Raw genomic sequence first — 20,149 nt, forward strand, 5'->3', positions numbered from 1 at the left:
AGAGATAGCCATCTCCCCCTGCGGGGAAGCATGTGAGCAAAAACCTGATCGGCATCTCCAAGAGTCCTGTCTAAAGGATCCCTAAGAGTCTAATGGCTCTTAGCTCAACTGAGCTACGAGATTCTATCCTGGACTCTGATTCTGCAAGTACAGAGCCCTTGGGGCACCACACAGGCCCTCCGCCCCTGCTATAGCTCTCTCTTCGCTTCAGTCTCCTTTCTGGAGTCCCAGGGATCCCTCATTATAAACCCCCTCCCCCGGTGACGATGACTCCCCTTTAAGGTGTTGGCCACAGAGCACCCCAGAGCTCAGAGGAGCCCTGGCCTAATTAAAGCAAGCCTTCTGCGAAGCTGAGATGTGTGTCAGGAGAGGGCAGAGGGTTCCCAAACACCCATCTCCAGAGCGGGAGTCATCCCAAGGCATTGAAGGAGTAAAGGGGGCAGACCGTGGCCATCAATAGACAAATGGATACAGAAAATGTGGTGTATACACATACACAGACACACACACACACACACACACACACCCCGGAATATTACACAGCCATGAAAAGGATCCCATCATGCCATTTGTGACAACGTGGATGGACCTAAAGGGATATAATGCCAAGTGAAATAAGTCAGACTAAGAAAGACAAATACCGTATGATTTCACTCGTTAAGTGGAACCTAAGAAAAGATGAAGAAGCAAAAAGTAGAATCAGAGTTACGAATACAGAGAACAAATCTATGGTCGCCAGAGGGGAGGGGTAGGGGGTTGGGCAGGTGGGAGAGTGGAAAGACACACGTCTGGCATGCAGACTCATGCCAGCTCAAGCCACTAATTACCTTCATGGCCTGAAGCAAGTCCCTTTGCCTCTTGGCCTGTTTCCTCCTCTGCACAGTGGTGATAACGAGCCTGTCCGGCGAGCCTGAAGAGATAAATGGTCTACAGGGGCCTATGGAAAGCCGACTGTGTTTATACCATTAGACAGCGCTGTTATTACCCAGGGGTGGGCTTGGGGAGGGCCCCTCCTGGTCTGACCTGAAATGTCACTCCTGGACAGGATGCTGGCTCCAGTCCTTTCCTCAGGGCAGCCCAGGGGGTGGGTAGGGCCTGTTTCTAAAGAAGAGAACTGAGCACTCAGCAAACATTCACTGATGTTGGTGATGATCTCTGAAATGATTCCATCAGGACGCCACGCCCCGCCATCAGCAGGGCGCACGCTCCGACACGGGAGCAGTGGTCGGCCTCCCGGGCCTCACTCCCACCCTCCGCTTTCCGCCTGGAAAGCCGTCCACTCACACCCCACCCACCCGCCAGAGGAAAATCCCTGCGGCTGATCTCGTGGGTCAGAGGCAATGACCTGGGGAGGGGAGCAGGAAGGCTGGCAGCCACCATGGGCCGGGAACCAATTCCTGGGCTGAGTCTTCTGGACCCCCAGGCTCCACAAATACGCATGCTGGAGGCTATTTTGACTTAATCTGGGGTGACCCCAGAGAAGGAAGCTAACTGTCCCTTGCACTGTTCGGCACAGGAGCAGCCGTAGGCCTGAGGTCTCGGGGACTGAAGAGCTGTGACTTCCAGTAGATTTTCCCTCTGGAGCAGCTGGGTTGTTAACACAGCTGGCCCCGCTCTGTCTACTTTCCAAACTGGTGCCGTGGTCATCATCTCATTGGCCACTTCTCACAACTAGCTCTGTGTTTTCCAGGTACAAAAACTGAGACCCACCGGGGGCAACCAGTTGCTCAAGAGAGCAGAGATAATAGGGGCCACTGGGTGGTTCAGTCCGTTTAAGCATCTGACTTCGGCTCGGGCCACGATCTCACGGTTTGTGGGTTGGAGCCCCGCGTCGGGCTCGGCGCAGACAGCTCAGAGCCTGGAGCCTGCTTCGGATTCTGTGTCTCCCTCGCTCTCTGCCCCTCCCCTGCTTGCAGTCTGTCTCTCTCTAAAACATTAAAAATAATAAGATAAAAAAGAGAGCAGAGATAACAGCCAAGTCAGAACCAGAACCCGGTCTCTTGACTCAAGCATGGCTCCCCCACAATGGTGGGGCCTGAAAGGACCCATGAGTCACTGGCATGGCCAGGCCCCTCATCCTGTCCTGGCACGGTGATACCTGCCCCCTATCTTGGCTCTCCTGTTGGGAGAGACCACCACTTCTGACTATGGGCACCAAACGGAGGAGCAGGACCAGTGTAGGACACTGGAGAGGACATGGAGAAAGCAGGATGGAGCCCCCGGGGGGGGGCGGGGGGGGCTGCGAAAAGGATGCCATCCCGTAGTGCACCGTGGAAACAGTGCAACAAACTTGGCCTCAGCAGTCCTCCCTCTGGCCCAGAGATCAGAAGAAGGTAGAGGGAAGGGTCTGGGGTCAGCTCTGGGGTAGCACCAGCTGTACCCCTGGACCCTGCCGGGCCCCAGGCGAAGGGACTCTCTCACATCCTGTTGTGGCCAGTTCTCCATTTGCCCATTGCACTGACAGGAGAGTGACATCCAAGGGCGGAGAAGTCTGGAAGCTAGTCAGTTCAATCCGCACCCAGGGGAGAGGGCGGTCCCGGAATTGAAGTCTGGACGGCAGGAGGAGAGGGAACTGGGCAGGCCCTACCCTGGCCGGTCTCCTTGGTAAGGGGGATCGGTCTGCTCGCTCCACAGGGCAGGGAGCTGGGGCACAAGCAGTGACCAGAGACAAGAAGGCGTGTCCCTAAGTCTTGGGCAAACCCTGCTCCCACTCCTCCCCCAGGCCCTGAGTGGCTTATCGCAGACGCTGGATCTCCTTCAGATTAACCATTCAGGGGTCTGAGCTAGAAACGGAGTCTTGGGGGCTGGGAGGCCAGTGAGAGGAAGAGGAAGGGGCAGCCTCAGGACAAGGAAGCTCCTGCAATACTGAACCAGGCAGGGGCTTGTGCAGACCCCGGGCTCCAGGCAGGTGCTCAGATGTGGTAGCTCTGCCAGGGCCCCATCCCTGTGGTAGGGAAGAAGCACCTCAAAGAGTCCATTCCTGGGGAGCAGCTCTCTGGGAAGTATGATTAGTCACACATGACAACTGTTTTTCACGTTTGCTATTTCTGGGCTTTTAGTAAAGTCCTGTTTAAAGGCTCCAGCCTTGATCTAACCATGCTGCGGGTGCCAAGGGGGATCCAGGGTCCACCTCTGGGCCAGGGTGTTAAGAGGAGAGCAGTACTCCCCTGGGACTTGCCTGGTGGCAGAAGGGACATCGGTGAGGGGTCCTAGACCTGGTGTAGCCCCACCCCCACGAAATTCTCTCCCCCGCCCCTGCCAACTTGGGAGGGTCAGGGTGTTCCCATTAGGGCAGTTTTCCTTCCAGATCCCCTTTGTGCATCCAGGACTCCAGCTGTCCTGTCGCTTTCCTTTGCCAGCACGTCCGTCCCTGGCAACTTTAGGTTCTGGGCCAGGGCTTCTCAGAGGGGAGAAAGAAACGGTCACAGACGTGTCATAAAAACCCTACCCACCCCCAAATTGCCCAGAATGAAGCCCCTCCCTCTGTAAGCCCTCCCCTGCTGCCACCTAGAACCATGCCAGAAGAGATTCCCTAAGAATGCGACATCATTCACCAAGCCAGAATTTAAAAATAATTATATTAATAATAAATATGTTAAATTACATTTAAAACAATAAATAGAAAAATAAACTGATAAATAAAATCAACAGGTACAAAATGTTTCCAAATTTCAACTAAAGAAAACACACAGACGACAGACAAGACAAATGGACATAACGGGAGGGCACTAAATGCATCACAGGAACCCTTCACAGTTTACGTCACAGCTCCCTCCTCGCCTGGTCACCCTTCTTCTCCCCAGCTTGGAGACCAGGAGACTCAGTGGCTGATATCTTTGGGGACCCCAGCCAGCGCAGGGAAGCATCTGGTTCCACCTCAATGCCCTTCTGCAAAGCAACCTTGAACCCCAGGGTGTGGGTTCAGGGGACAGGAGCGTGAGGCGGAGCGTGAGGAAGGAAGTCCCTACAGAGGCAAGTCGGTGCTGTTGTGCCGGGTTTTCCTGGCAGTGCCATCGTCTCGGGGCAGCGCCCTCTGCAGGTTGGACATGGCCACGGTCTTTTTGAGGTCAATCACGGCGTAGGAGTCTGAGCTGCGGGCAGGGTGGGTGGTGGGCACAGGGGCTCGGGGGACCGAGGGGTTCTGGGGCCCCTTGGGGCGGTCTCCACCCCAGCCTTTCAGCTCCACCTGGATGTAGTTGAGCTGCCTGGGGGGCTCGGGGCCCGGCCGGCGGAAATCGAAGTTGAAGACCCTCGGGGAGCCTCGGCGGCGGGTCAGCGGCACAGGGAAGCTGCCATGGCTACGGAGGGCAGCCCGGGTGCTGGTGGGCTTCTGCAGCGGGGTCTCATCCTCCTCGCCATCAGGAAAGCCATTGGAGGAGGGAGTGAGCCCATCCCTCGAGTCTCCGTCATCCCCAGCCTCCTCCCCCAGCTGCTGGGCGTGGCTCTCCCACACAGGGGGCAGGGAGGGCAGGTTCTCATAGTGCAGCAGGGCCGCCCGGCGGTGGGCAAGGCCATTCCAGCCTGGCTCCTCCGTGCTCAGTCTCCAGCCAGCCCCTGGCCGCAGCCCCGCACTGACGTTCTCATAGGTGCACTTGGGCTGGGCAGTGCACTCGGAAGGGCCCTCGTTGTTGTTGTTGTGGGGCGGGGGGTCATGCAGGCTGGGGCAGAGGCCCTGGCACTTCATCATGTGCCGCCGAGCAGGGGTTGGGCCCAACACAAACTTCACCTGGCCCGGCTGCAGGAACACCTGGGGGTCCCGTGGGTCAGGGCCCCGGGCCTGCGGGGGGAAGGGCACCTGGCCCTCAGGCAGGGGCTGCAGGCCATGCCGGTTCCTGCGGTGGTCATCCTCACCGGCTGGCGTGTTGACATAGGTGTGGGACTGGGGGAAAGAGTCCAAGGGAAGCAGGTAGGCCCGAGGGCAGGGAAGGAGGAGAGAGCAGAAGGGAACGGATAAGAGAGGCATAGGGGAAAAGTGCTGGAGTTTCCCCCTCTTCCTTGTCCGCCACACCTCCCAGGGAAGCTGCATCCCTTTCTGGGACAGTAAGGGACCCTATCAACGTTCCTCCCCTCCCGTGATCCTTACGAGGCGCCCTGTTTCCCGGTCCCCCATCCCCACCCAGACCGACAGGGAGGAGCAGGGCAGCTGCTTGCTCACCTGCTCATCAGGGGCAATGAGGGCATGAGTGGACTCTTCCCCAAGCGAGGGGTGTCGCAGGCTGCTCGTTGAGGGGCGCCGGGGTGCTGAGGATCTCGGGCCCTCCCCTGGGCAGCCAAGGAAGCCATTGGAGAAGCTGGAGACAGTGTAGCCTAGAGCTGGGCACACAGGAGACAAGCCCAGGTCAGCAATGGCGGTGGGGGGAGGTACTTCAACCACCTGCCAACCACCTGCCACTGCATGTGCGGTGTCCTGGGAGTCCTCCAACGGGAGGGGACACGCTCCCAGGGCCCCAGATGGTTAGCTCTACTGAACCAGCAGCCCCTGTTATCTTTCACCTCTCGGTGGTTCAAACCCTGCCCCTTCCCTCAAAGCTCAGTGTGAGCCCCATTTCCCCCATTACAGCCTTATCTGAAACACTTAAGGCCACCTTGTCGTCACTGTCCCTTCATCTCATTCGAGCTCTGCCAGTGAGCTTCAGGGAAGTGCCCAGACATCAGGGGCCGCGTTTCTATTTCTTCTGCGCACTGCCAGGGCCCCCCCCCCCCCCCCGCACCGTCCCCCGCTCCCTACCATGGGCCAGTTCATGGAGAGCAAAATATGCAGCAGGGGCTCAGTGTGGACTCAGTGAATAAATAAGTAGAAGCTGAGGGAACCTCTCCAGAAATCAGTCATGGGCAAAGATGCCTGAACCAAGCCGGGTATGACCCAGTAGACTGAAGGAAGCAAAATAGCTCCAGACTGCTGTTTCCATGGAAACCCAACGTCTCCCCGTCTGCTTCCCAGACCATTAGTCAATACAAGGCCCAGGACTCCCCAGCGTCAGCATGAGTCACCTGACTGGCCCAGACGGGGACTTGTTCATCCCCAAGAGTCATCTGATGGTGGGCAACTGTCCTGGAAGCATGGATCGCCCAGCCATCCCACCTGCCTGCCTGACTCGTGCCTCCAAGACCGGCACTGCCTGGGCCTGCGCTTGTGCGTACAGATGTGGAGGCTGAGGTGCCAAGGACGGGGTCTCCTCACCATTGGGAGGCTGGGGGGCCCGAGGGAGGTCGAGCTCAGTCGGGTGACTGTTGCGGGTGATGATGACTGGCTCTTCCATCACATTGATGCTATTGCACTGCATCAGATCCTGAAGCAGGTTGAAGATCTCCTCAGCCCGGGAGCACTTGAACGCGAATATCCCTGAAGAAGGAGAGGAAGAAGTGAGGCCCCTCTGACCGTGTACCAGTAGGAAAGGACCAGAGAGGTTGAACGGACGCACAAAGCTCAGGAAAATGTCCCTGAATGCCAGTCCCAGGCCTGCAGGGGACGGGAAGTGCCCTCCTCGTCCTGAGCACACTCTAAAATCCAAGAGTTCCGGGAGGAGTTGGGCCCCAGGCCCCTTCCTGTCCCCCCCCACTATCCATTACCACTGTCTAGAGATCTCATACCTCACCTATACTCCCCCACGGTTAAATCGTGTTCACAAGGATGTGTGTGAACACAGGTGAGGGGAAGAGAAGTAAACACCAAAGCAGAAAAGGATGGCAGCTGCCCCTTATCCACAGCTTTGCTTCCTGCAGTTTCCGTCACCCGCAGTCAACCAGGGTCCAGAGGCACATGAGCCTCCTTCTGACAGACTGTCAGAATGTCAGTAGCAGCCTCACGCTAGGTCACAGCGCCTGCAACACTCCCCTCACCTCCTCCCACCTCGCGGGCATGTTATCATCTCGCCTCGTCACAAGGGTGAGGGTGCTACCGTAAGGCACGTTGAGAGAGACCACGCTCACCTAGCTCTTCCTACGGTACGTTGTTATAACTGCTCTGCCTTATTACTAGTAACAGTTGTTCATCTCTTACTGCGCCTCATTTATACATGAGACCTTATCACGGGCACGTATGTATCAGGGAATGCATGGTGAATACAGGGTTCAGTACTATCTGTGATTTCAAGCACGCACTGGGGCTGTGCCCTGAAGATAAGGGGTAAGAGGCTGGACTGTGTTAGATGACACTTCACATGCTGCCCCTGTCTCCCTCTGCCTATCACTCCCCAGAAAAAGGAGCTCTACCCAGGGCACCAAGCCTCGGCTCCAGTCCAACCACCTCCAAGCTCCACGAGGGCAGGAGAGCTGTCCTGTTCGTTGCCTGTTCCCTGGGTACTTAGCCACTGCCTAGCTGGAGAGGGAATGTCTACTCTGGATGGGCCCTTGGCCTCATGGAACTTAATCTCTGATGCTGGAAGGAAGGAAGGACGAGCAGACTCGCTCTAGGACACACATGGCAAGGCCATCTTGTGTCTCCTCAATGCAGCTGTCCTGACGGCCCCTCAGATTCCAATGCATCAGCTCACAGTCCCAGGGACGGCAGGCCTGGGCTGAGTACCCGTGACTCAAGGGCTCCAAAGATGTCCCTGGGGTGCTAGGCCAGCCTGGAATTCTACCCCAACCTGGCAACAGCAGGGTCCAGGGCTCAGGGGAGGCTACTTGGGGTGTGTGTGAGCACCACAACCAGGCTGGGGTATGGGACACCTGAGGTTTGCAGGGATGGGACGGACAGCAAGGGGAGGGGGGTGGGGAAGGAAAAGTACCTTTCTGGCAAGACATGTTAGGGGCTACAAAAGGCTGGGAAAGCCTGGAGTTTTAGGAGAACCCGGTGTGGGGGCCTAGAGCGACCCCTCTGGGATCCCAACTGCTGCTTAAATACCACGAGGAGGAGAAGCCCCTTCCTGTCCTCTCTCTGCTCAGGCAGTGTTTAACATCCCCTACCTCAGACAACCAAAGGGTAAGATGTGTGGAGGAGAAGGCTCGCAGCCAGCAGGACGTCAGAGGCTCACTACTGTGATGGTGGCCTCATCAGACAAGCTCGTTCGTCGCAACCCTGCTGTCACAACCCCAACTGCATCCAACACAAGCCCGTACTAGGTTCTCTCTGCAGAACTCAGGCCCGGGTCCTACAAGATAAGCTGAGACCATGCTACTCCTTCAAAGAGCCAGGGCGGGCTCTAGCCTTGACTTCATGGAATGATCACTACTCTCTGACCCCTGGCTGCAGGGAGAAAGGGCAGGAAGGGAGAACATATCATACTCCGCTGCCCACAGGTGACAGGAGACAAGGATGAACTTCTCCAGGGTTACTCTGTATATCAGAGACACAAGAGTCTGGCCTCCCCAAGCCTAGCATTCACAAGCCATGCAGGCCCAAGGTAATCAGAGCCTCTAGCCTGACCCTGACCCTGACCCTTCACTGTTCATGGCTCCAGGGTATAGGACTTGGGGGCCCACAAGAAAGTCTGTTCCTGTGTAGTGGACAAGGGTCCCTCGAAACTGGTCACAGAGGGAAAAGAACTCTCCCAGGCAGGCTCTGGCCTCGGGAGCACTGGCTCTTTCCCATGGGCTGTGCAACAAATGTCCCCACAGAAGGTCCCAGGCTGGGGCCGCAGTGACCAAAGAGAAGGAGCACCGGCCTGGGAGTCCACTTAGTTCCATATCAACATGCTGTGTGCTCTTGGCCATCAACCTTCCCTTCTCTGGGCAACACCTGCCAAGCCAACAGGCTTCCTCATGGTCCCCTGAGCTATGACCTCCGGCCCCACCCCCTCGCCCCTATCCCAGGGGCGGTACTGACCCTGGCCCGTCTGACACCGGCGGCCACTCTCAAAGGAGAAGAGGTTGGAGTCATAGCCATAGCGCCGCAGGCAGAGGTAGGGCCAGCGGACAGCCTCGCGCCGATGCAGGTGCAGCACCAGCTCGCTCTGTGTTAGCTCCATGATTCCGGAGCCCAGCTCCACCCCCTCGTCATCCACATTCGTCACCTGAGGGGCAGGGAACAGAAGGGTCATTGAGTGAACCCATCAAGTATGTAGGGGTCCCAGAGCCATTGGGAGGCAGGCCAATGCAGGGCTAGGGCTGGGGGGCCAGGGGGCTCGCCTGCCTCTACCAGACTCCCCGGAGAGGCCAAATGATCGCTGGGAGACTAAGCGGATGAAGCAGTGCCAAGGACCCACAGCAGCTCTCTAGGCCTCTGCTTTGTCATCTGGGCAGTGAGGCAGGGGTGGTTAGCTGACCTCCAAGGTCAGATGGTTTGACGGCCAAGGTTACATAACCTTGGATGGTCCACCGCTTGTATCCAAGGACCAGATGCTAATGGAGGAAGGGGTTCGATTATAAGTTCAAAATCTTAAGACCCCCGGGGGAGAGTCAAGCCCAGGACAGAACACAGACCTCCACCCCCTCCCCAACTCCAGACCCTTGCTAAGGGCTCCCTCTTCTGGTGAGCAGGAGAAACCTGTGCCTCACAAGCTGAGTGCGGGGAGGGGGCTCCCCCTACAGGGAGGTGAGAGGTGGCAGGTGGCCAGGGGTGCACAGGTCCACTGGGCCCGGCCTTACCTTCCCAAAGTGAACAGCAAACACTAATATTGGGCTTCCAGGTGTTATGCACTGCTTTAAATACTTTATGTATAATAACCCATTAATGGAGACTTTTGTTGTTTTCTCCAAAAAAACCACCATACGTGTATGTGTGTGTACACATTTATATACACGCACATACACACATATACATACATACATATATGCATATATACACACGTACATACATATATATGTAAAGCTACAAAGATAAATTGGCAGGAATGAACGTTCTAAAAGCACGATTTTTCATCACAGTATTTCTTCATTCTTTGTAGTTAGTAACGGTGTAGGAGAACCACAGCACTGGCAGCAGCCTGGGCCCCGCTCCCCAGGCCACTTCAGCAGCTCTGAGGCATCTTAGTGAGCCACAACCTCAGCCGGTCCCTTCACCTTCTCTAGGGAGGCAGAGGCAACTCAACAGGTTGGCCCGAGCCCAGGAGGCCATGCTGGGAGAGCTCAGGAGAGGAGGGGGCAGTGGGTACCTTGAACTTGGTAGGGTGGTTGTCTGGGATGCTGTCTCTGTTCAGGCAGCTGCAGCAGCTCCCCATGGTGTCAGAGCAGCCAGTCCGCCCTAGGGAAAAACATAAGGGATAAGGTCACCGAGGTCAGCTCCAAAAAGCCTCACTCTGGGGACTCTGGCAGAACGACCTCGTTGTGATCACCTACTCTTGGGCACAGTGGGACACTGTCCCTCCTTGAAGAAAGTCACATTCTCGGGGCGCCTGGGTAGCTCAGTTGGTTGGGCGTCCGACTTCAGCTCAGGTCATGATCTCACAGTTTGTGAGTTCGGGCCCCACGTCGGGCTCTGTGCGGCCAGCTCAGAGCCTGCAGCCTGCTTCGGATTCTGTGTCTCTCTTTCTCTGTCCCTCCCCCACTCACACTCTGTCTCTCTGTCTCTGTCTCTCTTTCTCTCTCAAAAATAAATAAGCATTGGAAAAAAATATTTTTTTAAGAAATTCACACTCTCAATCCAGGGCCAGGCATGCACTGGATAAACATTAATTCAAGTGAGGATGTGTTAAAGATTAATTCTGACAGAGGGATGGAAGAGAGCTTCTCAGAGGTACCATCTGACCGTGACCTTGAGAAGTGAGTAGGATTTTGACAGATGTAATGAAAGCGAAGGGAAGCCTGAGCTGCAGGAAAAGAAGGGAATGGATACAAGCAGGGAACCAGAAGAAGTGATTTGCTTCAGGGGGAGGTGGGTGCTAGTTTGGGGCCCTCATTCAGATTTAGCAAACAAACTGTAACTGGGCAGTCCCCGACACTTTAGCCTGGACCTTTCATTTTTTTTTTTTTTTTTTTTTTTGGCTTCTTTTCCACCTCACCCTTCCTACATCTCCCAAATTCTCTTTTTTTCCCTACCATCCCAACATCTACTTCAAATTTATCTTTTTGATGTTCTCTTCCATGGGGTATTATATTATGGCCAAAAGATACAGTAAGAAGACTGAAGTTAAAACAGGGCACAATTTTTATAACCTCAATTAGCTATTTCTTCATGGAAAAAATAAATGCTGGGTTTTCTCTCCTTCATCTAAAGGGGAGACCAGAGGACTTACTATCTGGCTTTTCCCTCCAGGATTATGGCACTTGGATTATATGTCACAATGGTTGGGCCTCTGTCTAGAATGGAGAGGACACCACCAAGCTTGAAAGACCTACGGGAGCAAGCAAATGCACAGAAAGATCCCAACCAGAATGGGTTGCAACTCGATACAAGAAATGAACCTGTAGGATTAGATATCCTTCTATAACTCCCACTGAACGTGTAGAGCCTTGAACAATCCTGACCTATATCCCCCATTCCTCCCAACTTGGAAAACTCCAGAAAAGTGGCTCCTATAAACAGCTCTCACCTCACCCAGGCCATTGGGGAGCTGACCATGGGAGGGGCATGGGGAAGGACCCCCACTTTATTCCCCCTGTTCTTGGTGGGGCGTCATGGCAAGTAGTCTGCAGAGAAGTCACCTGGATCCCTCTGGGACACACCTGGGGCTCACCTAGCACAGGAGACAGAGACCACAGGTTAGTGGAAACCTTTCATCCTCGCCCCCAATTGTTAATGAAACTCACTTGCGGTCAGTCCATCCCACCTGGATTATCTGTTCCAGGTCCTAAGGGGACAGAAACACAAAGAAGAAAGTGAGATCAAGGGCAAAGGGGCCACCAATTCAAAGCCCCACAGGCGCTGAGAGGGAGTGATTCCCACAGCAGCAATGAGTTTGAGTTTGAGGCAACCTTTTAAGTTACCTCTAGACCCCGACCCCATCTGAATCCTGTTACAACCAACACCAAAACCTTTGTGGGGAACTTTACAGAGAGCTTTCTCAAAAGGACACTATGATGTATGGGAAAGAACGCCGGCTTAAGCTTCAGAAAACCAATCTTCTAGTCTGTTTTGTTGCCATTAAGCATCTGGGAGACTCTGGCAAGTCGACCTCCCACCTCCCACCTCAAGGCCTTAGTTTTCAAGGGAAACATCTGTAACCTGCAGAGTTTCTCGCTGAAATAACTTCTAGAAGTGCATAGGAAAAACGTCACTAAAATGGACATTTGCCTCTTCCAGAACAAGCTCCCTCAATCTCACATTTGGAAACCTGATAGATTTTCTGTTCTCCAAGTTCTGAAAGGCTTAAAATTTTTAACATACATGCTAACAATAAATCAAAATTTCAGAGATCAGAGCCCCAGGTGGACAAACTGACAAGCCAGGACCTTGGAGATCCTTGAAATCCCACCCGCCTGCTTTCCAGAAGCAGTATGTTTTCCCAGGGCCCCTTGGGCTCTGCTTCCTCAGACAACTTCCCAGATAAAAGGACCCCCACCCCCTGGTCTGGCTTATTCTCTCGAAGAAGGAAGCAGGCTCAGGGAGATGTACACAGCCTAAAGACGGGCAGCTGGGAAAATACCGAGGCTTGAGCCATCAAAAAGGAGTCTGAGGGTGAAACCAAGAACTACAGGGTGCAAGATGGGGGAGGGTGTTGCATCTTTTTCTGTCCCCTGCATTTGTCTTTAAGGTATCAGGACATATCATGACACTTCACTGAAGGGGGTTACTTTGGCTGAGACAGGAAGAGGGGGCTCAGGTCTGGGATACGTATGGATTGGAGATGCGGAGTGTCAGGGATTATGGGGACTCAAAATATGTAAGAGGGCTCAGAGAAACGTGGGCAAGTTTTTTTGCATTTGAGCATGGTGCAAGGAGAATGGGGCGTATGCAGGATCAGAGGAGCCACAGAGCTCTGGAAGCATTCGGGGGCATCCCGGAGAATGGTGGCTCTGCGGGCGTAACAGAATTCGCAAGAGTGAGGGGGTTCTGAGGGCTCCAGGACTAGCGAAGGTGTGTCCGGAGGTGAGTGGGGGTGGGGTGGTTCTGGGGCGTGAGCGACAGATTTAGGTTGCGGGGTTGTCAGGGGAATTTCTACAGACACTGGGAAGCAATGGGGGAGGTCGGGGCCGCGCGCAGTCCCTGGATCCCCGCCCCCAGCCCCGGGATTCCACCGCCCGCCCGCCCTGGGCTTCCTCTGGAGGGAGCGGAGACTGCGGCGCGGCGCGGTGCGGCCTCGGTGGAACCGCCTCGTCCCCGCCCCGCCGCGCCCCGACTCACATCGCCCCGCGGCCCGGGCGGCGCCGGGCCCCGCTCCCGGGTCCCGCTGCAGCTGCCGCCGCCCGCCCGGAGCTAAGGCCTCCCCGCCCCGCCCCGCGGTCGCGGGGTCGGAGGTCACCGGCAACACCAACGAGACGCTGCGGGCGGGCGGACCCGATCGGGGGCGACAGGCGCGCAGCCTAGAAGGTCCCTTTGGAGGACTTTGCAGTCAGGAGCAGGGAGCATGCGCACACGCCAGAGGGCGCTCCGGGCCAGCAGCGAAGCTAGCCCCGCGGGGGCAGGGCGGAACCTGGGCGGGGGCGGGACGGGGGGCGGGGCTGAAGAGGGAAACAGAGGTGGACCCAGAGGTTTCCACTCCCGGGATCAGAAAAGGGACCCGGGTAGGGGAGAGACAAAAAAGATGGGGGAAAGGTCTGAAGGGTCGGAAGGGAGAAGCGCAAGGCGAAGGATCCCTAAAAGGGGCTGGGGACCGGGAAAGGCAACTGGGTGGGGGTGAGAACAGACAGAGAGAGGCGGAGCTAGGAGACCCGAGGGAGGGTCGGGGGGGGCGTGGGGGGGGGGGGGACATGCTGGCTCCGAGAGACTTTGTGTTCCGGGAGCGACTGAGAGAAGACCCGGCAAAACGACGGCACCCTAGTGTCGGCCCAGTGCCCGCGGGGGCGCGGTGCCGGCGCTAAACACCTGGGAGTGGGGAGAGGGGAGAGGGGAGAGTGGAGGCTGCACAATTTCCACCCTGAGATCCCCCAAATGCTTTCCCTCTGGCTGCAGCACCAGGCCCCTCCCGAGCCACTGGCTCTACCAGTCCCCGAGGGGCGGGCAGGGACTGCGGGGGACGGGGGGGGGGGGGGGGCGGGGGGGAAGGGCTGCACTCCCGGGGGGGGCAGGGGCAGGCGCTGAGGCCTCGGGGTGGGGACTAAGTGGAGGCCCGACGACGGGGTCTGTCAAGAACGGCCCGGACACCGGCGCGCAGCGAGGGTGAGACCCCAGCAGAGTCCCATTCCTTCCCCTGAACTCCCAACAGCCAGACTGGGGACCCCAACTGACTCCTGGGGAAGTCCAAGAAAAAACTTTGGGGATCTATCGAGAAGACTCTTGGCGGGATCGGACACTTCTCCCTCCATTGTCCGCGGAAAACCTTCCCATCCTTTTACCTCCCCAGTCCCTAGGGGCCGCTCAGGCTCTGCCCTTGAGCCGGGTTGCACCTGCGCAGGGGCGGGAGAGGGGTTTCAGCCCTTATCCAAGGAGGGGACGAGAATTCTTGAAGGAATCCAGCATGTTAGTAAGACGGGGCCCAGTGCTGAGTGGAGGTGGGAGTATGGGAGGGTGAGGGGTGAAGGCTGATTTCTGAGTGTTGTTTCTGTGGGGGGCAATTTCATACTATAACCCGGAAAACAGGGTCCCAATCCACTCTGAGATCCCAGATGGCCCCTGTCCTGTTCGCACCCTCCCCCAAGGGCCTCTTGCTGCCTGGGGCAGGGGCATTGGTGTTAGAGTTAGTGGCTACTCTTAGCCCACACTGGCTGTTTTCCACAGGAAACAGGACCAGAGGGACAGAACAGGAAGGAAGCAGATGGGTGTGGAAGCAGGGCTGGGTGGCGCAGGACTTCTGAAGGGGGCTGGGGGGTGCCTTGCAGGGCTGGGAAGCAATATAACTGTTATAGTCCAAATTTTGTTCCCAACCGCAAAGCTGGGTCTTATAAAGAGGACTGAGATTTGGTGAGGCCCTCCTGTGCCCAGCTGCAGTCAGATTCCATCCCAGATCTCCAAAGCAGCCTCTCCCTAGAATATCCCTTAGTTTTCTAATGTAACCTTAGGTAGGTTAACATCGGTTTGTTTCTTTGTTTCAACTGGAAAATGGGGTAACAGAAACTACCTGATAGGATTGTTATGAGGATGCATAATATTATGTAAAATGCTAATATAGTCCCTTGCACAGAGTAAACGTCATAGAAACGTTGCTCTGGTTATTTTTCTTCGGAGGGTATTGTACATACCTGCCCAGAGCTCTGGCCTCGTTCTCCCTGGTCTCATCTCTGTCTTACCCACTGGGCCATGAGCTCCTTGAGGGCAGGGCCCATTCCTTTTCTACTTCAGTAGTCACCCCCACCCCTCAAGATACTGTGGTCCTGCTAGGTCTGGCCCAGAGGAGGGCTGAAGAGATGTATTTAGAATTATCCGATGAAACTGGAAATTGCTGCTCTCGGTAGAATCCACAAGCACAATATTTTCTTTTGTCCTCAGGCTTATAGACCAGATGAGGAACTGAGAGGGGCACAGGGCCCAAAGAGAAACATTAGGTACTAAATCTCTCAGGGTGCGGAATGCACTTACTTCTGGAGCTCAGGGAAGGGAGAGCTGGTACAGGCTGGAGGGGCTGGGAAGGGGTTCCTGGTGAAGTGGTCCTTTTACCTGCCCTGAGCCTACAGCTGGAAAAGGAGGGCCTGTGTTGGGAGTGCGGAGGAAGCAGGCTCACTGGGGTGTTCAGTGCACTGTCAGGAAGGGTGGGAGTTGAGGCTGGGGAGGCGGGGCTCTCCAGAAAGGCAGAATGCCCTCTCTTTGCACGATGGGCCTCCTCTTTCCTATGTCTGGGTCTTGGGAGACCCCAGAGTTTGAGCTTCAGAAATTCTGGAGCCAGAAGGCCTGACTTCCAAGATGTGGCTCTGCCACTTAGTAGCTGTGTGACCTCCGGCACATATCCTCTCTGACCCTCAGTTTGGCCATCTGCAAAATGGGGTCAAGAAGACCACCCACCTCACTTGGTGATTGGGAGAACTGAAGGAGACAATGCCTGCAAAGCACTTACCACTGCCTGGCATGTTGTAAGGGCCTGATTAATGGGAAGTGTTCTTGTTTTCTGGGCAGACTTTGTCACCAATGTCAGTGCTGAACTCTGGCTGGCCCCACCGAGGGGAGAGCCTCACCCCTTGGGAGCTAGGTCCGCCAGCCGACTCAGACACTGACCCAGGCCACTTGCCCAAGGAGGATCCTGAGGAAACTTCTGAGCAGGTAGTAGGAGCCCTGCCCTTCCCTCTGGCCCCAACATGCTCTCCATCCTACAGACTGACCTCCTCCCCTTTCCACCACCTGGAAGGATGTTAGCCTTTCTGCCCAACCTCCATTGGCCCTCTTCTCTTTGCAAGAATAATCCTTGTCTCTACAGCCCCCTTGCGTCGGGATATAGGGGTCCGCCACCTTCACATTCTTCACATGAATACATGTGAACTTCTTCACATGAATACACATTACTTCCTCTAGGGGGTCTGTGCTGTCCGGGCAGACTCTAGGCTTTGGCCCTAAGCAGTAAAAGGGGTGACTTAAAGCATAAGAAAGGATACCATTTGGGGGGGGGGGAGCGGGGCCTCCCCAACCTGCCTCCATCAGAGCACAAATGCAGGAGCAGACCACCTGTCCTTGTCTTGATCTTGAAGGAGGGGGTGCTTGGAAGTTGTTCCAGATTGGAGAAGGGGTGGCAGTGAGGAGAGGAGGAAAGAAGAGGAAGGCAAACCCAACCACCCCTCTCCTGCCGCATCTCCTCAGGACCCTGAAATTCTGAGCTTGGGGCTTCCTGGCTTGGACACCAACTGGGCCCCCAACCAGCCTGGGCTTCGGATCCTCCTGCAGCAGCTGCCTCCACAGGACAGCGACGTGGGTCTCCCTCTCCCCAGCATCCCTCTTTCTCACCTCCCTCTCTTTATTTACTGTGGGGCCAGAAGCCAGAGGACACGGATCTAGGGCCTAGCTACGCTAGTAATTGAAGAAGCCATCCCGCTCCGGCCCCAGCCCGAGTTTCCAAGTCCACACGGGGCGGGGGAGGGGCGGGGGGAGGAGATAGCATCCCCTCTGCTTACAATGCTTAGTTGAGGAGCAAATGAGAAAATGGACATGAACGACTTTTGAAACCGATAATGGAATGTACAAATGTAGAAAGTATGGTTGGTTAAGTATTTATTAAGGCCCTGTGTGCGCCCAGACTAAAGGCTTACAGTTCACTTGGGGAGGCAAGACAGGAGAAATGTGGAATACATTGGAAAAACACAACAGAAAGCGATAGTGAGCTACAGCTCACTGGGGGGCAAGGATCTAAATATGTGGTGACAGGGCTCAGTGCTGTGGGCTGTCAGGACCTGAGTGGTGGCCATTCCTGGGGGAAAGTGAGACTGATGTAGACTTATTTCCAACTCTCTTCCCTCTTTCCCTCTCCTTCTCAATGCCCTTCTGTGCTGTTATCTTCTGCACCTCCTGGAGGTTCTACAACCTTCCTCTGACCCAGCGGCTAAGCCTTCTCTCTCCAATCGAACTTCAGTCTTGCCTGCTGGGGGCTCTCCCACTCACAGTGGAGGCCTGTTTTTGCAGGAGCGCTACTGCCTGGCCCTTGGGGAGGATGAGCTGGCAGAGCTGCGGCTCTTCTGTGCTCAGAGGAGGCGGGAGGCCCTGGGACAGGGGGTGGCCCTCCTGGTACCTCCCGAGCTGCCAGAACACACCTGCGAGAAGGTACGTAGTGCCCCCCCCCCCCATTCCCCTTTGCCCTCTCACTTCTGCAGAAGGGGCTAGCTCTAGGGACTCGGGTGGGAAAAGGGGGGATGGACAGCTTGGAAAACTTGAGGAAAAAAAGAAGCCAAGTTTAGGGGTTCTCCAGTGGCGCCTGCAGTGGAGGTGGGCTTGCCAGGGGTGGGGGGAGAACAGTTCGGTGGGGGGTGGGATGGTAGCGCCAGGAGGGAAGCTAGGAGCATGATGCGGCCTCTGGGCAGCTGAGCATCCGCGCCCGGCAGTGCAGGGAGCGGCTGAGGCCAGGGGAGTACGGAGTGTTCGCAGCCCGGGCAGGGGAGCGGCGCTACTGGCACCGGGCTTGCTTTGCCTGCCAGGCCTGCGGCCAGGCCCTGATAAACCTCATCTACTTCTACCACGACGGGAGTCTTTACTGCGGCCGCCATCACGCAGAGCTGCTGCGGCCGCGCTGCCCGGCTTGTGACCAGGTACAGCCCCCGAAGGCGGGGGGGGGGGGGGCGCTGGGGGAGAACTGGGAGGGTTGCCTAGGGTCCAACGTGGCAGGATGTAAGGGGACACCTCTTCCAGCACTCAGGAATGGAGAACTCAGAACCAGCCTGGGACTTCTGTGTTCCCCGTGTTCTCGCTTGAGCTTTGGGCATGGAGACTTGTCTTGTACCCTCCCCGACCGCAAGCAGAGTCCCCCAGATTTTCGTGGACTAAGAATTTCTCCGGAGCAGGGAGTGTCAGACAGACGTTCATCTCAGCTTTCCTGGTGCCCAGTGCTGTGCCTGATCAGGCGAGGAACTGCCATACTGTCAGTATATGAGGCAGAGTGGAACCCTGGGTTGGGAGTCCAAGCGACCAGGGTCGCACTTCTTCAGGCTGTGCCACCTGCTAGCGGGATCCTGGCTAGGCCAATCAGCCCTCCCTGCATCCGAGAGTGGTGGAGTAGATCAGATGGGATGTCTGTAGACGACGTGCTTTAGCGTTAACTGGGTATAAGGCGTGGTTATTGGGTGAATGAATGAGCGAGTGGATGAATGAATGAATGAATGAATGAACTGCTCTCCCTCCCTCTCCCAGCTGATCTTCTCCCGGCGCTGCACCGAGGCGGAGGGACGGCGCTGGCACGAGAACCACTTCTGCTGTCAGGACTGCGCCGGGCCCTTGGGCGGGGGACTTTATGCCCTGCCGGGGGGCGGCCCCTGCTGCCCCAGCTGCTTTGAGAGTCGCTATTCGGTTTCCGGCTCGAGCCGGGCCCAGACACTGGAAGGTAGGGCGTCCCCCGGTAAGGGAGGAGAAAGTGCAGATCAAAGGGGAAGGGGGCAGCGGCTTGGGCTGGGCTGAGGAGGGGATTCTCCCGGACTGGGACCCTCGCCCCGGTCCCACGCCGTCCCGTCCCTCCAGCAGCGCCCCCGTCCCCCCCACCGCACCCCCCCGCCCCGACCCGAGCCTCGGGGCCCGCAGCTCTCACCGCGCGTCCCTGGCCGGAGCGCTCCAAGGGCCTCCCGAACCCACCCCGCGCCACCGTTGGGGCTGCGGCGCGGGACTCACTCCCGGACTGGGGACGCGGTCGCCCTCTGGTGGGCGGCGGCGGGGAGGGGCGGGGGAGCCCGGTAGAGAAGTCGTGTCCGCGGCGGCGGCGCGCACGGCTCGGGGGCGGGGCGGGGCGGGGCGGGGCGGGGGGGCCGGGCCCCAACGGGGACTGGCTTCTGGGGCCCGCCCCTCTCTGATCCCGGAGCTGGAGAGTCGGGACTCTGAGATGGGCGTTTCTGACCCGGCCCGGAACAGGGGAGGCGGGTGTTGACAGAGTTGAAGAAAGGGACCGCACCCCGCTGGATGCCGCTACGGTCTCCCGAGCTGCCCTTCTCGCCGCTGCCCCCCGCTCCAGTCTGGAAACCCAGAGGGAGCTGCTTGGATCCAGTCCAAGGCAGCAGCGTCGAACGGGGGACAAGGTGGAGGCACCCACAGGGCGGGAGCAGGGCCGCCTGGAGACGCCCCTCGATGCCTGCCCCACCTGCTCCTCTTCTTCTGACTCGGAACCCGAAGGCTTTTTCTTAGGCCAGCGTCTTCCCGGGCCCTGGAAGACCCCCAGAAGCCTCCAAGCTGGGGACAGCGACACCTCCAGGAAGCACTGCACCATTTGCTAGTGGCGCAGCCCGGAGATGGGGGAGGGGGTGTGTGATCTGTGAGGTGGGAGAACGAGGCTCTCCTCCCCCTATAAAAATCCTAGACTGAACGCAGTCAAGGGCACGCCTGGGAGAGGCGGCGAGACCACAACCTTGGAGTGCTCCCTCTTAAGCCTGCGTATTCTATGACTTCTGATGGAGACTTTCTTGGGGAACCCCACCCCCCAAAGCTACGCATCCCCTGCTGAGCTAACCCCTATCCCCACCCCCGCAGGCTGGGACAGCCCCATCCTCATCATCTTCCTGAGCCAATGAAGTGATCATTCAGAGACCACGTGTGGCAGTGACAGGTTGGCCAGCTGAAGGCCAA

The 20,149-nt window shown here is 57.0% G+C and overlaps 2 protein-coding genes across 8 annotated transcripts; one reads left to right on the top strand and one right to left on the bottom strand.

Moving 5' to 3' along the window:
* Positions 1 to 3,603: 3,603 nt before the first annotated feature.
* Positions 3,604 to 19,231, bottom strand: FRS3 (fibroblast growth factor receptor substrate 3). 4 transcript variants are annotated; one of them, XM_040473469.1, is made up of 8 exons: positions 13,163 to 13,233; positions 11,649 to 11,669; positions 11,412 to 11,555; positions 10,035 to 10,123; positions 8,768 to 8,954; positions 6,182 to 6,343; positions 5,156 to 5,313; positions 3,604 to 4,879 (listed from the first exon to the last, which is right to left on the bottom strand). In XM_040473469.1, exons 4-8 carry the CDS (start codon positions 10,098 to 10,100, stop codon positions 3,965 to 3,967), a joined length of 1,488 nt encoding a protein of 495 aa, XP_040329403.1. In that variant the 5' UTR covers positions 10,101 to 10,123; positions 11,412 to 11,555; positions 11,649 to 11,669; positions 13,163 to 13,233; the 3' UTR covers positions 3,604 to 3,964. The 4 variants fall into 4 exon arrangements, with proteins under 4 accessions (XP_040329403.1, XP_040329404.1, XP_040329402.1 ...); XM_040473470.1 differs by lacking the exons at positions 11,649 to 11,669; positions 13,163 to 13,233 and adding an exon at positions 19,125 to 19,231; XM_040473468.1 differs by lacking the exon at positions 11,649 to 11,669 and having other exon boundaries at positions 13,163 to 13,263.
* On the top strand, positions 12,833 to 19,824 carry PRICKLE4 (prickle planar cell polarity protein 4). Of its 4 annotated transcripts, none has more exons than XM_040473474.1 (7): positions 12,833 to 12,907; positions 16,025 to 16,168; positions 16,700 to 16,807; positions 17,516 to 17,653; positions 17,932 to 18,135; positions 18,734 to 18,923; positions 19,442 to 19,824. In XM_040473474.1, exons 2-7 carry the CDS (start codon positions 16,037 to 16,039, stop codon positions 19,798 to 19,800), a joined length of 1,131 nt encoding a protein of 376 aa, XP_040329408.1. In that variant the 5' UTR covers positions 12,833 to 12,907; positions 16,025 to 16,036; the 3' UTR covers positions 19,801 to 19,824. The 4 variants fall into 4 exon arrangements, with proteins under 4 accessions (XP_040329408.1, XP_040329407.1, XP_040329406.1 ...); XM_040473473.1 differs by lacking the exon at positions 12,833 to 12,907 and adding an exon at positions 13,480 to 13,542; XM_040473472.1 differs by lacking the exon at positions 12,833 to 12,907 and adding an exon at positions 14,050 to 14,137.
* The last annotated feature ends 325 nt before the right edge of the window (positions 19,825 to 20,149 follow it).

This window comes from Herpailurus yagouaroundi, unplaced genomic scaffold, assembly GCF_014898765.1.
Source record: "Herpailurus yagouaroundi ecotype Mexico unplaced genomic scaffold, PumYag 139, whole genome shotgun sequence".
Lineage (NCBI taxonomy): Eukaryota > Metazoa > Chordata > Mammalia > Carnivora > Felidae > Herpailurus > Herpailurus yagouaroundi.

Excerpts from the sequence above, each read along its gene's own strand:
- FRS3 (XM_040473470.1), bottom strand. The coding sequence starts at position 10,100 with ATGGGGAGCTGCTGCAGCTGCCTGAACAGAGACAGCATCCCAGACAAC. Across the intron at positions 5,314-6,181 it reads GGCCCCCCAGCCTCCCAATG|CTCTAGGCTACACTGTCTCC; the intron begins GTGAGGAGACCC and ends CTGTGTGCCCAG. Across the intron at positions 4,880-5,155 it reads TCATTGCCCCTGATGAGCAG|TCCCACACCTATGTCAACAC; the intron begins GTGAGCAAGCAG and ends TCTTTCCCCCAG.
- PRICKLE4 (XM_040473474.1), top strand. The coding sequence starts at position 16,037 with ATGTCAGTGCTGAACTCTGGCTGGCCCCACCGAGGGGAGAGCCTCACC. Across the intron at positions 16,169-16,699 it reads CTGAGGAAACTTCTGAGCAG|GACCCTGAAATTCTGAGCTT; the intron begins GTAGTAGGAGCC and ends GCATCTCCTCAG. Across the intron at positions 18,136-18,733 it reads GCTGCCCGGCTTGTGACCAG|CTGATCTTCTCCCGGCGCTG; the intron begins GTACAGCCCCCG and ends TCCCTCTCCCAG.